The sequence below is a fragment of the Homarus americanus genome, unplaced genomic scaffold, assembly GCF_018991925.1.
Source record: "Homarus americanus isolate GMGI-L3 unplaced genomic scaffold, GMGI_Hamer_2.0 scaffold43895, whole genome shotgun sequence".
Taxonomy (NCBI): Eukaryota; Metazoa; Arthropoda; class Malacostraca; order Decapoda; family Nephropidae; genus Homarus; species Homarus americanus.
In genome coordinates this window covers 816,877-838,493 of record NW_024738072.1, presented here as the reverse complement: position 1 = coordinate 838,493, position 21,617 = coordinate 816,877, and the positions used below count along the sequence as shown (strand labels likewise).

Below are 21,617 nucleotides of genomic sequence, written 5' to 3'. Positions count from 1 at the left end.
AAGAGAAATAAAGGGAAACATAGGAATAATGGAGTGTGAAAAATATAAAGTAAAGAGCGAGAGTGAGTTAGAGAAGGAAGAAAAGAGAGAGAGAGAAAAACGAAGAAGAGAAGAAAGGAGAAACTAAAATAGTGAGAGACAAACAAACAAACAAACACACACCCTAATAAATTACTTCATCTGTTCAATCTCTCTCTCTCTCTCTCTCTCTCTCTCTTTCCGTCACAGTGCCAACAGAGACCGAGGCACTGACGCAGCCACTCGTTGTCATGTCCGGCACCATCTGTCTTGTACTAGAGGCCAACAACCACCGATATTGGCACTCCACAGTACCGCTTCCCTGGCACCCCCATCCCTGGCACCCCTTCCCTGGCACCCCTTCCTTGGCACCCCTTCCTTGGCACCTCCTTCCCTGGCACCCCTTCCATGGCACTCCCTTCCCAGGTACCCCCTTGGCACCTCCTTCCTGGCACCCCTTCCATGACACTCCTTCTCTGGCACCCCTTCTCTGGCACCCTTCACCTGGCAGCCCTTCCCTTGGCACCCCCTTCCCTGGCACCCCTTCCATGGCAACCCTTCCCTTGGCACCTCCTTCCATGGCACCCCTTCACCTGGCACCCCTTCCCTGGCACCCTTTGCTCACTAGGGCCAAGTGGTACTCCCTGGTATCCCTCATCGATCCTCCGTTCACTAGAGCCAAAACGGCACTCTTTTACCCTTCTCTGCCGGCAGTGAGAGAGAGAGAGAGAGAGAGAGAGAGAGAGAGAGAGAGAGAGAGAGAGATTCTTCAACTTGTTGCTTGTTTTCATTCATGTATTCACGGATTCAGAAGAGAAAGAGGAACAAGAGAAGACATCTATGGTTTTAAGAACGTGAGGTAGAATGGCTTTATAGAGTTAAACAGACAAACAGACAAACAGTACCGAAAATAATATGCTACCCCACAGTTACGGGTAATGTATAGATAGAGCATTAGTTTAAAGGAACTGATTCAATATTACACAAATAATATAAGTTTCATATAGAGACACCTGCCAACCACCTCATCTGGGAAGGAAGTATGATGGCTGAGGAAGGTGTCAATCAGTTAAAATACTATGCTAATATTCCTGGTTTATTTTGTTGTAATTTTTAACGTATTTTTATACATTTTCAAATATATTTGTAACTTATATTTAATTGTTCAAACAAAATTCAGACCTGTAACTATACTAAAGTGACTTGACATGTTCTGATAATTACTGCTGACACCAATTGCTCAGGCTTCGTTCCGGTGACGTTATACCCAACAGCAGGTGTTTAGACAGTTGCCAGATAATGTTTTTTTTTACGTCATTGATTTCTTAATTCTTATAATATTCATTTAATTCCCATAAAATATTAACAATAACACGTAAAAAAAAACCCACTGGGATTGGTTATAATTTTTAAGTTTATTTCCTCTTATTTGACAATATTTTTACTCTCTATGAAACACTTTTATTGCAACACTTTAGCTCAAGCAACATTTCTTCATTTCATTTTACACTTGATATCTTCTTTCTCATCTTTGTGACGCGTTTATTGTTTCTCTGCAATATAATTCATCTATCATTCCTCATATAGTTTCTTGGTCTGTTTAAACTCTTATAATAATCTTTTTCTATCATCATTCATCTACCCACCTTTTTTTGGATCATGTTTCACCATTATTTTATAGTTCTTTCAATACACACACACACCTCTCTCTCTCTCTCTCTCTCTCTCTCTCTCTCCGTCCAGCAATAAATGAGTTAGTCAGAGTTAAAAAAGTTTGAAACAAGATATTATTGTTCATAAAGAGAGTCATACAAGAGGCCGGAGAATCCTTTAAGTAGGGAGTATGTATGCAGGAAATGCTAGCCGGAAATAAACCCAGCCTCGTTTTATACAACCCGGAACAATCTCTGAAAGTTTTAATCCGGTGGTTTAAGTCTGTTATTGTACGATAAATAACATAACGTGACGTGCAAGAGAGAGAGAGAGAGAGAGAGAGAGAGAGAGAGAGAGAGAGAGAGGTGAAAGAGAGAGAGGGAAGATAGAGAGAAAATATGAGTATAAAAGAAAGTGTGAAGGAAAGAAGAATAAACGTGAGAATGAAAGTACTCGTGTGTGTGTATAAATTCACATATATGGTTGGATATGTTTGCTTTGGTGTTTATATGAGTGTATGTATGTGCGTTTATATGTTTGTATATGTGTTTACGTAGCCAGGATGTACTTGGTGTTTATGTGTAGACGTACCCGAGCGAGAATCAGGGTGGTTCCTTAATATCTGAAATGTTATAAACAACAACAACGACAACAACAACAACAACAACAACAACAACAACAATAACAATAATAATAATAATAATAATAATAATAATAATAATAATAAGTGAAATATTATTAAACTTCTCAAATGAAACAAATAAAACTATACATAATAATATTATTTAGACGTGTGTATATATGTGTGTTTGTTCATCCTTGTGTTTGTTCATTCTTGTGTTTGTATATATGTATGTTACCTTAGGTGTTTGTTTGTGAAAAAAAATTTAAACGTGTGAAATTAATATAGTGATTTGTTTGTGAAGTAATCAGGCAATGGATAAACAGGGGACTGCTACACACACACACACTCTCTCTCTCTCTCTCTCTCTCTCTCTCTCTCTCTCTCTCTCTCTCTCATAATATATTAGTGTGCAGAACGTGATACTTTTCTCCGCCTCCCGCCCACCTCGCTAATGTGTTCCGGTCGGCCTAACTGTGTATACCTGACATACACCTGGAATATACCTGACATGCACCTGGCATATACCTGACATACACTTGGATATACCTGACATACACCTGGAATATACCTGACATGCACTTGGAATATACCTGACATACACTTGGAATATACCTGACATACACTTGGAATATACCTGACATACACTTGGAATATACCTAGCATATACCAGACATACACTTGGAATATACCAGACATACACCTGGCATATACCTGACATACACCTAGCATATACCTGACATACACTTGGAATATACCTGACATACACCTGGCATATACCTGACATACACCTGGCATATACCTGACATACACCTGGCATATACTTGACATACACTTGGAATATACCTGACATACACCTGGAATATACCTGACATACACCTGGCATATACCTGACATACACTTGGAATATACCTGACATACACCTGGAATATACCTGACATACACCTGGCATATACCAGACATACACTTGGAATATACCTGATATACACCTGGAATATACCTGACATACACCTGGAATATACGTCGGTGTATGGATAATAACAGTTTTATATTTCGTTAATACTCGACTTATATTCAGCCCAAAAAATTATACAGAATGTATATTTTTTTTCAACATCAAACGCGAAATGAATAATAAATTTTTAATATTCTATTGTAAATTTGTTAATATGATGAATAATATAATATATATTTTTACACAAAAACATAGTCATAATTACACACACACACACACACACTTACACACGCCCTTATATACACATACATATATATATATATACACACATATACACACACACTCGACACTGTATACTAAGTCGACGATACACAAGGAAGCACAATAGCTGACACTTCACTGGACCACCTACTGAGACTCGTAACACCGACCCGCTAGATAAGGTGTGAGAGCTGTATCCCTCGGCTGCCGCATCCTACATTCATTATGTACACGTAGAATAAAAAGCAGAACAAGTAGTATTTTACTTTCTGCCCTGACTTCCGACTGGTCCCCAAACTACGCCTCCTTCAGTTCCTCATTATCTTGTTTTGGTGGCACTCAAGTTTTTGGGTGATCAAACAAGAGCCTCATGACGCTTCGAGTCCCGCTGAATCACTCACCTCATGCCTTCTTCATCAGTGCATACGCCCCAACACTGGATGCAGAGGATGACACCAAGGAGGCCTTTTACGCCGACCTCGACAGAGTGCTAACCTCTATCACCAGAGAAGATAAGGTTGTGTGCTCCTTGGTGACTTCAAATGCAGAGTTGGTAGAGAATCTAAAATATGGCAGGGAACCGGAGTGGGCAAGTGTATTCCCAACGCCCAATTCCTTCTCAAGTGTACTGAACACAACCTTACTATCACCAATAACTTCTTTAGGCAGGCCGACAAGTTCAAGGGTTCGTGACAACACCCACGATCCAAACACTGGCATCTTATTGACTACATCATTGTCAGAGAAAGAGATATTATTGGACGAAGGAAGGCTATAGGTAGGAGAATAAAACGTGAAGTCTACCTCCGAGATTATTATAAGGTATTGGCCGGTAGGGTTAAGACCTAGATAAGAAAAGCAAGAGTAATAATGAACTGAAGGTAGCAAAGCAGGCGAAGTCAAACACCAAGGGATTCTTTCAAATGTATCAAACTAAAACACGAGACAAGATTGGACCAATACAGTCAGATACCGGTGAGCTAACTGATAACGACGGAGAAATGAGCAATAATCTGAACAGATATTTTTTAAAAATTTTCACCACCGAAAATTTACACATGATACCCGAGGCACCGACTATATACACTTACCACCATCTTCTCCCCCTACAGGAACTACCACCATCACCCTCACCACCATCTTCTCCTCCTACAGGAACTACCACCATCACCCTCATCACCATCTTCTCCCCCTACAGGAACTACCACCATCACCCTCATCACCATCATCACCATCACCACCATCTTCTCCCCTACAGGAACTACCATCACCCTCATCACCATCTTCTCCCCCTACAGGAACTACCACCATCACCCTCACCACCATCTTCTCCCCTACAGGAACTACCACCATCACCCTCATCACCATCTTCTCCCCCTACAGGAACTACCACCATCACCCTCATCACCATCTTCTCCCCCTACAGGAACTACCACCATCACCCTCACCACCATCTTCTCCCCCTACAGGAACTACCACCATCATCACCATCTTCTCCCTACAGGCACTACCACCATCACCTCACCACCATCTCTCCTCCTACAGGAACTACCACCATCACCCTCACCACCATCTTCTCCCCCTACAGGCACTACCACCATCACCCTCATCACCATCTTCTCCCCCTACAGGAACTACCACCATCACCCTCATCACCATCTTCTCCCCCTACAGGAACTACCACCATCACCCTCACCACCATCTCTCATCACCATACAGGAACTACCACCATCACCCTCATCACCATCTTCTCCCCCTACAGGAACTACCACCATCACCCTCACCACCATCTTCTCCCCCTACAGGAACTACCACCATCCGCATCACGGGGGTGCGGGTCCCGGAGCGGGTGGAGGCAGGGGGGGAGGGCCAGCTGGAGTGCTCGTGGCAGGAGGAACTAGACCATATGTACTCCATCAAGTGGTATCAAGGCGCCCACGAGTTCTACCGGTATACGCCCACCGCCCACGACCCCGTCCAGATCTTTGACCCGCCCACGCTGGATGTTGACGTGAGTATAACGCCCACTCAACCTATGTCCACCAACTCGCCCAATCTACCTAGCCTCCTAGTGGCTACCCACCCTACCTGTGTACACCCACCCTCCCTGTGTACACCCACCCTCCCTGTGTACACCCACCCTCCCTGTGTACACCCACCCTCCCTGTGTACACCCACCCTCCCACGTACTCGTAATATTTACTCCTAACACAACACAGAATAATAACACAACACAGATAATACCACCCACAGTACGACACTACGGCTCTGTATAAGGCGACCAACTCTCACTTATATATGTTGATGTACCTTCGTGTCCCTTACCTAAACACTATTATTATTACTAACAAAGGACTGGATCCTAATGAGCTACTGTGTTAAGAGAAGGACAATGTATATTACTATTATTGTTCTTGTTGTTATTAGATGTTATGAATTCACTATGCTGTCTGCTTTAATTTCCATTTGTATACTTTCTTACTTTCTTTGTTTATATATTATTGTAGTCTGTGAATACAATAATAATAATAATAATAATAACTTATTATCTCCTAACTGTCTCAGAGAAAAATTCTCACGTTGTTTCTCATTCTCTGTCAGTATCACAACTCTCTCTCTGTCTCTCTCTCTCTCTCTCTCATGGCCAACATTCCAATAACTTACTCTCATATCTTCTCGTATACTGTATTCTATGTCCTTCTCGTCTCTACCTTCTACTCTCCCCATCACTCCAGCGACAGGGGTCATAGTTGCCCCCCCCCCCTCTCACCCAGGGAACGAAATGGCACTTCATCTTCCTCCTCTTTTTCTTGTAGTGAGAGGAGTATTCTCTCTAGCTTCTCTCACTCTCTCCCCTACAGAGAGACAAAATATGGAGGGTTGGATCGTTCTCTCCTTCATATTCTCCTTCTCACTCTCTCCCTCACAGAAGGAAAAGTCGTGGGGCGGTATAGTGAGGGTCGCCAACGTGAGTCTGGCAGCTGAAGGACCTTTCCACTGTGAGGTGTCTGCCGACGGCCCTACCTTTCACACTGCCTCCGACTCCTCCATCATGACGGTCGTGGGTGAGTAGTGAAGGGAGGGAAGGAGGGGAGAAGATAATGAGGGAGGGAGGCGTAATCTGTAGGAGAAAGGAGGGGGTGTGGAAGAGAAAGAGGGAGGAAGGGAGTGAGGGAGGGAGGGACGTTGGCAAGGAGTTGGCAAAGAGTAGAGAGAGAGAGAGAGAGAGAGAGAGAGAGTGATAGGAGGGAGGAGGGATAGGAGGGAGGGCTGTCAACGGCTCGACCTTCAACACACAAGCGTCCGTCACCTCAGCATAGGGAGTTCGGGACCTGAGTTTACATTCTCTGGAGCATTGCGTTCGAGGTTAGACGAAAAAATGACGTTCTAGTTAAAAAGAATACGTCAATGGATAAACTGATAAACAACTACGTATAAAAAAAACTTTAATATATTAACTAATAAATCACTGACCATATTTAATAAATAATTTTGAATTTATTTGAAGTTGTCTGGAGCAAATTGAAATCATCCACATTCGAACATATCCTGACGTCACTAAAATACACGACCTAATTTACTTTTATACAATTAATGGTTTATTTTTTTTACCCCCTAAGGACAACTTTCCTTAATTTTTGATTCGCTGGATCAAGACTCGGCCACAAGCAGCACAAAACTCATGGTCTTCTGGGAACGAATCATGAGGGCTAATTTTACCACAGACAAAAGAAGCAGATGACACACACACACACACACACACACACACATATATATATATATATATATATATATATATATATATATATATATATATATATATATATATATATATATATATATATATATATATATATATATATATATATATATATATATTATTAGAAAATCTGACTTACATTTCCGAGAAGAAGGTAACACAAGTCTCTGTACAGATTACCAATAATAGATAACCAATAGTTGTTTGAAGTAGGTTCCAGGGTTGGTTATGTGAGTCTTCCTCCTCCTGCTGTTGTTCATGCGAGTCTTCCTCCTCCTGTCGGGGCTGAGGGAGACTAAGAGGAGGAAGTTGGTGTAAGAGCATCAACTATTTTGTCCTCTGGGTTATATTTTCCTCATCTGTTTAGCAATATTGTTTAAATGGGTTTTTATAGCATGTTTTACCTTTGGGTTTAATGAAATATATTTTATGCTGGTGTGTTTACTTTTGTATATAAGAGGAGTTTGGTTTTTATTGATGTTTGAGAAAGGTGAAATTTACTCCCTGTATTGATATCTATTTTTCATTCACACACACACACACACACACTTCTCCCCGTACCTTTCACACCTGCACCATTACTTACTTTTACACCTCCCCCTTCACAACCGCCCACCACTCACTTCGTCATCACCACCTTTCTCTCTCTCCCTCACCTACTCTCCATGGCGTTCCCTCACTATTTCATCTTCACTCTTCTCTCCCTCACAGACATACCAGAAGGAGCACCAGTCATCTCGGGGGTCAGGAGTCAGTACCTGGTGGATGACCTGGTGGACTTGACTTGTACCTCCCGCAGGTCACGACCCCCACCTGACCTGAGCTTCACAATCAACACTCAACAGGTGAGTGACTGTAGACTGTGGACCTGACCTGACCTGACCTTTACTGTCAACTTCCAGCAGGTGAGTATTCGTAGACTATAACTGTATATCCTTCAAATGTTGTTTATTTTAGATCACCTGAATATTCATACCAGCTTATTTCAGCTGAAGATTACCCACCCAGACATTAGATTAACCTAACCTAGCCTAACCTAATCTAACGTAAACTCTCCCCAAAAAGATTACCTCCCCCTCTGGGCCTGATGCATTCTCGGTAATGAAATAGGATGAATTGTGATACCATATGCAAAACCAATAACATCATGAGTAACCCCGCTGATTTATACACCTTAGATACTATTTCAGTCCCAGGGGATGGGTTGTCAAATAGGAATATAATTGTATTATGTGTTCATGAACCAGGGTTACAATGAAATCACTTCGAACGAAATATGAAACAATATGATCCGATATTACATTCATTCGCAAATATAGTGATTACAGGTGTATTATTACGCCATATCCAGGTGTATTATTACGCCATATCCAATTACAATAACATTATGATTTACTGCATTTCGATATTATTTCTACCTCAATTGATGAGGTAATAATTATGAATATAACATATCATCTCATGATTCGTGCCAGAACCATAACATTACGATACACACTACGAGACGATGTCTGTCGGTCCAAGCTGTGTTTTCCAACGAGTCTCAGGTAGTAGTGTTGGTCATGGACTTCCAGAAGAAAACACCCACTACTGTATTTGACTGCTGTTGATATATTTTCACTACATTAATATCATTATATTATTCTACTAAAGATGGAGCACAGTGATTCACCATAATTACAACAAATGCCAGATATAATAATGGGCAACCTCACAGATACTAGGAAGACAGGCCTACCAACATAATGCAGGAATCACAATTAGTGATCAGAAATATTCGTCCATTGTGACACATTGAATTGATGAGAAAAGGGGCCAATACTTTTTTGGGAGTGTGTGCACTGACCCCTTGGTGGTGTGAGTGAGACGAATCTTCCTGAGATGAAACAGTCATGTACAGTATATACTAGCAAGCTTGCTATATCAGACTTAATAGTGGGAGTAAGTTATATAGCTAGATGAGAAAGTTGCTTAGTTGTTGTTGATGATAATGTTGTTTTGAATTTATATGCCTCACCTGCCAAGGGTCATTAAGTGTGGAGGACAGGAAATAGTAATTCACCAGAGAGAACTTTGGAGAAACAATTTACCAAGAGACGGTAATACTCTTTTATTCTTATCTAAGGAATAATACAAGATTTATGTGTCAATTTAGTGATAGTAATTATTTCTCTTTCTCTAAGGAAATATTTATGATTTATCTATAATAATAAAAGAACGTGTCTGTCTGTCTGTTCCAGCCACGTCTCCAAAACAGAAGCAGTTAAAGACCTGAAACTGTACACACACATTAGATGGGTCCCCAGGTTGTGACCTTCTTATTACTATTGACCACCGACCTCCGGGTGGTCCGGGCAAGAACCAAAAGTCTTCCCTGACCGAGATATGACCACGGTGATTGCGGGAGGTTATCCGTGTCAGGGAGGGCAAACTGTGACGATCTAAGTTATACAGTATATACATAACCCGAGCGAAGCCAGGTCATTTTTCTAGGATATCAATATACAGTACGTGTATAAATTCCCTCTTTATTTATCAAAGGAAGAAGATAAGATTTATATATAAAATCTTATATTCATATATGTGTTGTGGGAACCGTTAATAATTACTATATTACTGTATTCTTAATTTAAATTTTAAAATCCTTCATTGTAATAAAAAAATCCAAAATCCCTATTAGACAAGTGAAAGAAAAATACCAAAAACGAAAATACCAACTGAAGAATAATTTATATGCACTAAATATTTACATAATGTAAATGAAAGTAATGAATAGTAAATATGAAGAGAAAATAGCATGTGATAAATATAAGAGACAGAGAGAGAAGGAAGTAACACATCTGGCCACGCTTTTAAGTGTTTGTAAACAGTGTGAGTAAGAGAGAAAACTGCCCAGTTCTGTTTGTTTGTTTGTTTAGTGTTTGTTGGTGTGTGTTTGCTTGAAAGTGTGTGTGTGTGTGTGTGTGAACAACCTGACAGAACATAATAAGTGTTGCATCAAGAATCAACACCATAGGAAGTAACTCAGGTCACAGGTCAAGACTAATGACACTTGGACTTACCTGTGAAGAGCGTAAAGGTCTCCAGATTTTTTGACCATTATAAAGTTCTTTGATATCTTGTCAGTCAGTAAGTCAAGTGATTATTCAGCTTACGGATATTCTTAGTAATATCACGTTCTGAAAATTTATCTAAGTTTTTTAATAGATAAACAACTCGCTAATACTGTTCACCTTGTTGGCTGGCCGCAGGTGTTGGCGGAGTGGGTGGAGCCGCAAACGGACGTGGTGGATGAGGAGGGACTGACGACGTCGTCGCTGCGGATGCAGTTCTCCCTGATGCCAGGTCTCCTGCGGCATGGAGAGGTGCGGGTGCGGTGCGTGTCTGAGATCCCTGGAATATACCGCCAGGAGTCCTACGACGTCCTTACTACCAGGCAGCCCTACCACGCCTCCGTGCTGGGGGGCGGCGCCACGCCAGGTAGGTACTACCACGCCTCTGTGCTGGGGGATGGCGCCTCGCTAGGTAGGTATTACCAGTTCTAGCACCACTAGCCCCACTAACTCCTGGTTTCGTCTCCCACACAGGTATCAGACCATCTCTGGTCTCCGTGAGTCAAGTGATCGTCTTGGCCCTCCTGCTGTCCCTTCCCCATCTCTGAGTCATCTCTAGCGTCTCTGAGTCATCTCCAGCGTCTCTGAGTCAACTCCAGCGTCTCTGAGTCATCTCCAGCGTCTCTGAGTCAACTCCAGCGTCTCTGAGTCATTTTCAGCGTCTCTGAGTCAACTCCAACGTCTCTGAGTTATCTCCAGCGTCTCTGAGTCAACTCCAAAATCTCTGAGGCATCTATAAGGTTTCTAAATTGTTTCCTGCACATCCGAGACATCTCCAGTATCTCTCACATCTCTGGGTTGTTATTATAATCTCGGACTCACCGCCAGCATCTCTAACTCATCTTCAGCTTCTCTAAGACACCTCCCTGGCCTCTGAATTGCATTGAGAGTCCCTGAGTTATCTCCAAAATTTCGGATTCTTCTCTGCATCTTTGACTCATCCCCTGCTTGAATATCTTTTAACTTTCTCCGAGTCATCTCCAACATATCAGAATTTATCTTCAGCATCTTTGAGTCGTTCATAGTAGATATGAGTCATCTCCAGTAGCCCTGAGTCATCTCCAGTGCTTCTGAGTCATCTTCAAAGGTTCTGAGTCATCACCAGCATTTCTGAGCCATCATCAGTATCTCTGAGTCATCACCAGTATCTTTGAGTCATCTCCAGCAGCCGTGAGTCATTACCAGCATCTTTGACATTTCGTATAAAGAAAAACGAGATTCTAGACTAATAAAAAGAATGATTCAGCTCTCTTCCTTTTACACACACACACACACACATACACACACACACACACACACACACTCTCTCTCTCTCTCTCTCTCTCTCTCTCTTTCTCTCTCTCTCTCTTTCTCTCTCTACTGTGGGCACGGGTGGTTGCCTACAGACCTCTTGAGGGAGGATAATTACACTAGGCTATACATTTTCGTTTATGTAATTGTTTTATTCTACTTTAATACTGAGGACTTGCTGATGATGAACCTGACACTTGTTTTGTCATACTGCCAATAGTTTTGACGAGAAAATAGCGAAATTATTTTATATATAAAATTTTCAGGATTTTGATAAATTTAACAAATATATATTCGTATGTGTTATAACTATGTATATATTTATAGATTTTTGAAGATACTGATCCACAAAATAAACTATAAATATACATAACTGTTATTACTACATGATAATAATGAAAGTTACGAGAAACACAGTCTCATTAATTTCTCCAAAACTATCACGAGTATGACAAAACCATTTCCATATTCGTAACCAGCATGACCTTATTACTATAAAAAAAACATTTACTATATATTACAGAAACAGAAAATATTAGTATTCTGAAGATAAACTTCAAGATATGTCTGGCAATGTTGGATGGGGGAATGTTTGGACTTTGGGCGGCGCACAAGTTCAGTTCAGTCATCGATCAGTGCTGCATGAACTGTCAGCGGGACAATTGCGTCATGGCTATCAAGAGAGCTTGTCGTTTATCCCTAGACTCGTTCTGTTATGCTCGTGGATTACATCGATCCTAGTCAGATCAAGCACAAACCTGTACCTGGCACTAAGTTGTTCATTGTTTAGCATGTTTATTTAAGCATGGCTATGGGTGACCAAGACAATCCTGGTCACTTCACTTCTACTGTGGAAGCTGACGATCAACATTAGAAGGATGGTTACGTGGTACTCGGAAGTGTATCACATTTGACGTTCCTCGACTTTAGAGAGTCAACTAACCATCATGATGACCGTTACTTTTGTATAGTGGATCTATCTAGGAACAGGAAGGGGAAAGATCGAAGAAATATTGTGTATCCGAGCATACCTTCTACTGCGTCCGTGACACACAGTGAACATTGACCAGTTCCTAGTCCAACTTCCTGAGAGACGACTTTAAATGTGGAATTATAATTTTCTGAAGAAAGCGGCGATGGTGACTTTAATGATGCCTGCTCAAGCAAATCTCCACATTTCTCTAATCAACATAAAGTAGATGACTTAGTCGAGGACTTGGGTCTACCCAAGACTAATGCAGAGATCTTGACATCTCGACTCAAGGAGTGGAATTTACTGGATCCTAGTTGCTAGACTTCTACAAACAGAAAAAGTCATCTGACTTTTGCACTTTCTTCAAAGTTTCTGCCTCCAGTTTGTTGTGTTACTGCTCTGACGTGGATCGCCTTTTCAGCGAAATAGGGATTGGGCAAAACCCTTTAGATTGGCGACTATTTATTGATAGTTCAACAATCCATCAATTCCAGTAGGTCACTCGGCTCACGTGGAGGAAGACTATGAATATGTAAAGTATTTGCTGGACATGATCAACTATACAAGGCGCAATTGGGATGACTGTGGAGACTTTAAGATGCTAGAATTCTTGTTTGGACTACAGGGTGGATACACCAAGTATTCTTGCTTCCTTTGTCAGTGAGATGGTAGAGCAGATGACCAGCACTATGTGAGAAGATAAATGGCCTGTTGGATACAATATTAGTAACACTGCTCTCGTCCAAACTGACATTATTTTATTGTCGCCACTTCACAATAAAGCTGGGACTTACCAAGTAATTCATCAAAGAATTGAGTGCTGAAAGTGATGCCTTGAAACATATACGTCTAATGTTCCCAAATTGTCTGAGTCCAAAGTCAAAGGTGGCATGTTTGTTGGACCACAAATTAAACAGTTGTTGATTACAAAGAGTTGGAATGCCTGTCAAGCATTTCGTCATATAGTTCATGGATTCCTGGGCAATAAGAAGTGCAAAAACTACAAAGAGCAAGTCGAAAATTTGATGCAAAATGTCCCTGAAGGTTCACTTTCTACACTCACACGGACTTCTTTAGAGAAACTTTGGGTGAAGTTAGTGAAGAGCAGGTAACCGTTTTCATCAGGATATCTAAACTATTGAGAAGAGATATGAGGGGCGATGGAATGAAGCAATGTTGGGTGACTACATTTGGAGTTTGATTCAAGACGGCCACAAGGATCACAAGAAAAAATGTTCAAATGCTGTAATTGATCAAGCTATAATAATGATATAAGTTTACATTAACAACCATAGGTACAGTATGATAGATTGGTAATTTCTGACACAAATATTGATGCTATAAAAAAGTAACGTCATTTTTTGGAATCAGTGTATTGTACACGAAAACCTAATAAACAATTACGAGAAACACACATGTCGCAAAAAATAAGAAAACAAAAATGTTTCCCAGTGTTATTTACCATCTACATTCTACAGGAAGAGTTCACAAGAATCTACGCTCTTGCTTGCAAAAATCTGTCCATGTTATTTAAATGCAAAGATCAAGTTTCTTCATTGCAAGGGATGAAAGATCCTATATTCAAAGAAACCAAGTGGGTCTGATTGCAACGACTCATATCTCTTCCATGCAACAATGCACATCAAAGCAGCTGCCAGCAAGGGTTCTCTAAGTGCAGCCATTTATATACTGCTTGCAAAGACCCACGACTGAAAAGACCCCCCCACACTCCATAGATGCAACGACCTTATTCCTAATTGCAACAACCCACTTCCCCATGCACCGATCCACACCGTTTCACACCATGCAACAACCCATGACTCCATATTGCAACGACCCACAACTCTTTATTGCAACGACCCACGACTCCTTATTGCAACGACCCACGACTCCTTATTGCAACGACCCACAACTCCTTATTGCAACAACCCACGACTCCTTATTGCAACGACCCACGAATGCTTATTGCAATGACCCACGACTCCTTATTGCAACGACCCACGACTCCTTATTGCAACGACCCACGACTTCTTATTACAATGGTCCATACCCTGATTCCAATGAACCACACCCCCCTGATTAAAACGGCTCATACCCCTGATTGCAATGAACCACACCCCCTGATTGCAATGAACCACACCCCCTGATTGCAACGGCCTACATCCTGATTGCGAGGATCCGTGATTCACTGATTTGCTTTTCCGGTATGTAAATGACCTTCAGGGCCACACCTTCCACGTTTTGAGAGGGAGAGGGAGAGGTGAGAGGGGAGAGGGGGGAGGAATGAGAGGCATGGGGGGAGGGAGGGAGGGGAGGAGGATGAGAAAGAGAGGGAAAAAGAGATGATCGGGAAGGAGGATGAGAGGGAAGAAGGGACGGGTGAGAGGGGGAGGAGGGAGGAGGAGAAGGAGATAAGGAGAGGCGAGAGGGAAGGAGGGGAGGAGGAGAAGAAGGAATGAGAAGGAAGGAGAAGGAGGAGGGGAAAGGAGGAAAGGGGAAGAGGGATGGAAACGTATGGAAGGGTGGAGGAATGAGATGGAGGGAGGGATGAGAGTGGAGGGGTAGAGGGAAGGATGGGGGTAAGAGAGAAGGGGGAGAAAGGATGAGAGAGAGAGAGAGAGAGAGAGAGAGAGAGAGAGAGAGAGAGAGAGAGAGAGAGAGAGAGAGAGAGAGAGAGAGAGAGAGAGAGAGAGAGAGAGAGAGGTTTTAAGCAAGGTAACCATGGTTTTTGAGGGTGGGTTGTGTGGGGGGTGGGTGGTGGGGATGTTTGTGTGGGCTGTGGGTTGTTTGGGTGGGTGGTTGGTGGATCATCTGCTGGTCTTTGTTACTGAATATTTCATCATCATCGTCAGACTTTCCCCTATTTATTATTCTATTTTTAATCTCTATTTTTATCCATTTGTCTTAGTTACCCCAAGTCACTCTTTATAATGAGTCTTTATCACCTCTCTCTCTCTCTCTCTCTCTCTCTCTCTCTCTCTCTCTCTCTCTCTCTCTCTCTCTCTCTCTTCCTATCTCTCTCTCTCTCTCTCTCTCTCTCTCTCTCTCTCTCTCTCTCTCTCTCTCTCTCTCTTCTCTCTCTCTCTCTCTCTCTCTCTCTCTCTCTCTCTGAAGGTACAGAACAAAACAGAAAGTCTGAAGATTAAGGAAAACAAAAAGTTGACTAAAATGCAGCCAATGACTCAGATGAAAGTACTAATTTAGAGAGGGTGTTGAGTCATGAACATGGTGACTCAGAGAAGGTGGTGACTCAGAGAATATGGTGACACAGAGAAGGTGGTGACTCAGAGAATGTGGTGACACAGAGAAGGTGGTGACTCAGAGAATATGGTGACACAGAGAAGGTGGTGACTCAGTGAGGGTGGCGACTCAGAGAAGGTGGTGACTCAGAGAAGGTGGTGACTCAGAGAAGGTGGTGACTCAGTGAAAGTGGCGACTCAGAGAAGGTGGCGACTAAGACCAAAACAATATAGAGAAAATGGAAACAAATGAAGGCTTGACTCAAGTGTATGATAACCGTGTATGTTATTAACCTAAGTGTGTGTATATAAAGTTTGTTCTCTCTGTATGGTTATGTTCAATGAGTTTTATGAGTGATATATTAATTAATTGTATATTATAATTTAATTTAAACAAAACAGAATAGATATAGTGGTTTAAAAGTCAACTCCAGTCCTGTTTTAATTACTGTGTTATTATTGGTATTCGACTATGATTATTTAACTATAGAAGTGATAAAAGATGAAGTCGATAAGTCAGTCAGGTATTTATACAAGTTTATTTTAATATTAATACCTCGAATGATGTCATAAGCCACCCGGTAAAGTCATACAGTTTAACTTTTGACGAGGTTGTTGCTCTTGGATTGACTTAATGTATTTAGTATCAGAACTGAAACCTATGAGAGTTATTTGCTAACTGTATTCCGTATTTGTCCATTAGTGTATAAACTAATTCGATTTATATATATGGTAAATAATTTCTCACATTCAAGATTTTTCCAAACAGGATTTCCTCTCACACATTTTTGATAGTATTTCCTTATTGTTTGTGATGGTGATAATAGTAAGTGATGTATAAATTGTGAATATCTTGTAAATTGTGCTCCATTTGTGATATCAATTAACAGTAGAACATAACACACACACATATAACACACCCTGTAGGTAATAGCTCAACCAATTTTTCTACCAAAGTGACAAATCACCCTCGAAAAATATTGTACGGAGGCTAATATAGACTGTTAAGAGAGCTGTTTAACATAGCTCAGATTATTGGTGGTCTAAACTCCTCACTATATTACATCTTTTATAATGATATAAATTAAGAAACCTGTAACTATGGATCACGGTGAAGATAACACAACTTAATGGTTAATGTGAGGATAATGTACTGTGTAAGTAACGGTTTATATAATGGGGTGGGTTTAACAGTGGATTGTGGAGGGAGACGGTAAGGGGGTAACCAGTGTAAAGTTTAGCTTGTAGGAGAGAGGTTGTACCGTGTCTGCGTAAGAGGCAGATGCAGTAAGAGGCTCATATATCCCCAGTCTGTGTCTCTGTGTTGTGTACAGTTATGGTGGTACAGTGACTGAACCTTATAGCTACTGATACTAAGTGTACCGCCACAGTCATCATGGTACAGCTATTGACTCCATCTACAGTACAGTACACCACCTTTCAGTCAGCTCATATGCTGTGATTTTTCCATTCAATACTTTTTTTCATAACTGTTAATAATAATAATAAAAAAAAAATATGAACATTCTAAAACACAGTTGAGAAAAATTTGTAAGACAATTTATAGTTTGGTTAAGTCATGTTGTAAATATAAAGCATAATTAATTACAATTTTAGACGCCTGTGTACATATAATTAAAGCAGTTGTATGAGTGTTGTGTCTTAAAACATCTTTGTACTGTGACGGTATAGTTCATTATGTGTCTGGATGAGTGAATGTGGATGAACTTAGATTTGTATATATTATATGTATATTGTAGAGGCACCGTGAAATAAATCAAGTCTTTATACACCAGTTGATTTTCTTTCCCACCATTCGACACCAAGTCTCATGAGGCTGAAGCGATACTGGGACATTGATTACATAAATATATACGTGTTTATAGACAATTTTTTATTAAACGCGATTCAGAGTTTTTAAAGGGATTGATGGAGGAGAGTGACGCCCTGTTTGATAGCGACAAATTATACATAATATAAAAGACAAGTCTAATCCTGTCTATGAATTAAAGAAAAAGTTATTAATGTTAATAAATGAATCTACCGGGAAGTGTCATAGCAGAAAGTAAATAGTTAACGTGAGTAATAATAAAGTGAGGGAAACAAATAAAGAAAGGAGACAAGAGAGAAATTAAGACATGATGTGTATGAGGAGATAGACATGTCAAAAAGTGGGGGCAATGATCGACAGAGGGAATCAAACAGTAACTGAGGGAGAGAAATTAACTGGTGCAGAAGGGTAGGAGGTTAAGGATGTTGAGGCGACGACCTGAACCAACAATATCCTGCAAGCGTGAAACATGGACACTGATGCGAGAGGAAGAAATGGGTTAATCCTGCTGAGTGAAGTGTGTTGGGAGTGACCACGACGCGGGTAGAGGGAAGAAGTGTGGTAGAGAAAGATCAAAGGAAAGGAGAAGATTTGTAATGAGTTGATCTTTCAGGGTTGGTAGAGGAGACTGTATGGGTAGAGGGGAAGGGAGGTTACTGTGTGAGGGAGAAGGACATCCAGGAAGCAGTGTGTGTGTGTGTGTGTGTGTGTGTGTGTGTGTGTGTAACCAGAAAGCTGTATAGAAAAACCGGGATGAACTAGATGGATAGCTTGAAGCCTTGTGGAGGAGGACGCTATAGTGGTAAGACAAAAATAGCCCTGACAATAAGTGAAGGAAGAGGTTTTGTTGGCCTTCATTCCGACCTCCTGAGGTGAAGTTTATGAGACGAACTCGATGAGCGGCCTTCGTACACACACTATTAATAGCTATGAGCCTCACTCTGTGCGTCTCTTAAGAGTTGGAAACAAAAGTTACAGGGCTGCTCTTTAACCCTTTAGAGGGCAAAGTAGCACTTGGGTATTTTATCCTTGCTAACGCCAGACGATTTTGTTCAGCTGAGAGAAACCCCTGCCCCCTAAAGGGTTAATACAATAAGGTAAGAAAAAATGCTTACTGAGAGACCCTTTACAAAGAGGGTAATCTCACTACTACTACTACTTACAACAATAATAATAATAATAATAATAATAATAATAATAATAATAATAATAATAGTAATAATGATAATGATAATAATAATAATAATAATAATAATAATAATATTAATAATAACATTACTACTACTACTACTTTTATCATTGCTACTATTAAAACCGCAAAATCATAACAACATCATTACTTCATGTTTCAAACACCGGTGAACATGTGTAGGTGTTAAGATTCACTGGGCTAATTTAGTATAGGTAAGGTGTGTCAGATGTGCCACGTGACACTCGTCTCATCAGACATCAACTCCCCTCACTGGATAACAACATACTGTAACTACCGGAAGAATTAAATAATTATACCACATTAAACTTTGACGTGTGTGTGTGTGTGTGTGTCATAAGACTGGTACCTGTAATATCACTGCCCATTTCAAAAAGGTAAAACTTATTGTATATGTTATCGCTGTTCCCGTAATATATCATATTTTATTTTAATTTAGATAAGCTTGTCCTTCATCCCAGTTCCGTCATATCCCGTTTTCTGTAACTCGTGGCTGGATGATCAGGACTGACAGGTGCTTCCGGCGTCCACCTTCCTGTAAGACACATCTCTATTTTGAGCTGAGGGTCCGACAGCCCCTCATATCACTCCTCAGGAAATCCTGGAGGACCCGCGGCATTCCTCCTGCCGGGGTGACGGAGCTGCAGGAACGACTGGGAGGAATTTTTACTATTTTGTGTCGGATGGCTGGTGAGGTACAAGATATTGTTTGGTACTGTGTGTGCGTCCTGCAGGTAAGGTCAGACAAACAAACTCTGTAGTCATGGTTGTCACCTAAGAGTATATCCTCAGCTGTTTCAAGCTACACATCGTACAGTAGTGATTCTGTTGTCACAAGCTTCTGTAACTACAACAATCTCACCTCGTTCATGACATTAGTTACCTTTGGTCCACACACCATTAACTATACAGGAGATCGCTCTTGCTGTGTCTCAGGTAAAATTCTTAATATCTCGACGATTGGTGCACATATACCCTCACTGGAGCACTGTGTTAGAGGTACACATACATGCACGTGTACACTGTGTTAGAGGTACACATACATGCACAGGTGCACATATTCCCATTGATACTGTACACTGTTACCGAAGCTTAACAAATTAAATCCTTTGTAATGAATACATATTTTTCGTTAATCCTCGTAACAAACTTGCCATAAAAATATCAGAGCCCAAAATATCCTGGACAAAATCATCAAAGCTTTTGTATATTATTGACCTTTATATCGTGACCTTTGACCCCATGACCCTCAAGAGACAATCAGATATAAAACTTTTATGTGACACCTTTTGTGGACGATAGTTTAGTATTTCTACTTCCAGTCTTCCAGTACACCAGTGACCTGTAAGACGTCCTCCAATACACCAGTGACCTGTGAGGCGTCCTCCAGTACACCAGTGACCTGTAAGACGTCCTCCAATACACCAGTGACCTGTGAGGCGTCCTCCAGTACACCAGCGACCTGTAAGACGTCATCCAGTACACCAGTGACCTGTGATACGTCCTCCAGTACACCAGTGACCTGTGATACGTCCTCCAGTACACCAGTGACCTGTAAGACGTCCTCCAATACACCAGTGACCTATGAGGCGTCCTCCAGTACACCAGTGACCTGTGAGGCATCCTCCAGTACACCAGAGACCTGTGAGGCGTCCTCCAGTACACCAGGGACCTGTAAGACGTCCTCCAGTACACCAGTGACCTGTGAGACGTCCTCCAGTACACCAGTGACCTGTAAGACGTCCTCCAATACACCAGTGACCTGTGAGGCGTCCTCCAGTACACCAGCGACCTGTGAGGCGTCCTCCAGTACACCAGTGACCTGTGAGGCGTCCTCCAGTACACCAGTGACCTGTAAGACGTCCTCCAATACACCAGTGACCTGTAAGACGTCCTCCAGTACACCAGTGACCTGTAAGACGTCCTCGAGTACACCAGTGACCTGTGAGACGTCCTCCAGTACACCAGTGACCTGTGAGGCGTCCTCCAGTACACCAGTGACCTGTGAGGCGTCCTCCAGTACACCAGTGACCTGTGAGACGTCCTCCAGTACACTAGTGATCTGTGAGGCGTCCTCCAGTACACCAGTGACCTGTAAGACGTCCTCCAGTACACCAGTGCCCTGTGAGACGTCCTCCAGTACACCAGTGACCTGTGAGGCGTCCTCTAGTACACTAGGGACTTGTGAGGCGTCCTCCAGTACACTAGTGACCTGTGAGGTTACAATAGATCCTCGTGCTGTGGTCATACACGTGCGACAGACTTGGTACAGGTCACAATGCACGAAATAAAAAAAAATAAAAAAATCGTTATTGTCTGCTTAGTTATGTTAATCCTTTGTTAACATTTACAGAAATAACTTTCATCAGTTAAAAACTTGATCTTTAAGCTGTGCAGATCTGGTAACAAAGAAGGTGTCACCATTTGAGTCTTGTATTCTAACGTAATGTTATTCGTTTTATATTTGTGAAAGTTTAGAAATACAAAAATAAAAGAAACAGCCACAAAGAGTTCCTCTAGTAAGTGAGGTGAACCTGTCTTCATCTGTGAACTGCCAGATGGCGTTACTGTCGGCTTGGTTTATATATTTCTCGAAAACCAGTGTGTGAGTGACGCCACCATTCTCACTTAAAAATAAAATCACAAAGATGATCTATTTTTTGCTTTATTATCATTCTCGAGTGTTAATTTA

General features: G+C 41.4%; 1 protein-coding gene across 1 annotated transcript in view; it reads left to right on the top strand.

Moving 5' to 3' along the window:
• LOC121873666 overlaps positions 1-11,016 on the top strand; it is a 49,704-nt gene extending 38,688 nt beyond the window's left edge. Inside the window, exons 2-6 of the mRNA XM_042377325.1 lie at positions 5,315-5,520; positions 6,439-6,574; positions 7,981-8,114; positions 10,521-10,749; positions 10,857-11,016. Coding sequence (XP_042233259.1) covers positions 5,315-5,520; positions 6,439-6,574; positions 7,981-8,114; positions 10,521-10,749; positions 10,857-10,930 — 779 coding nt within the window. The 3' untranslated portion in view covers positions 10,931-11,016. The remainder of the gene's footprint in view (positions 1-5,314; positions 5,521-6,438; positions 6,575-7,980; positions 8,115-10,520; positions 10,750-10,856) is intronic.
• The last annotated feature ends 10,601 nt before the right edge of the window (positions 11,017-21,617 follow it).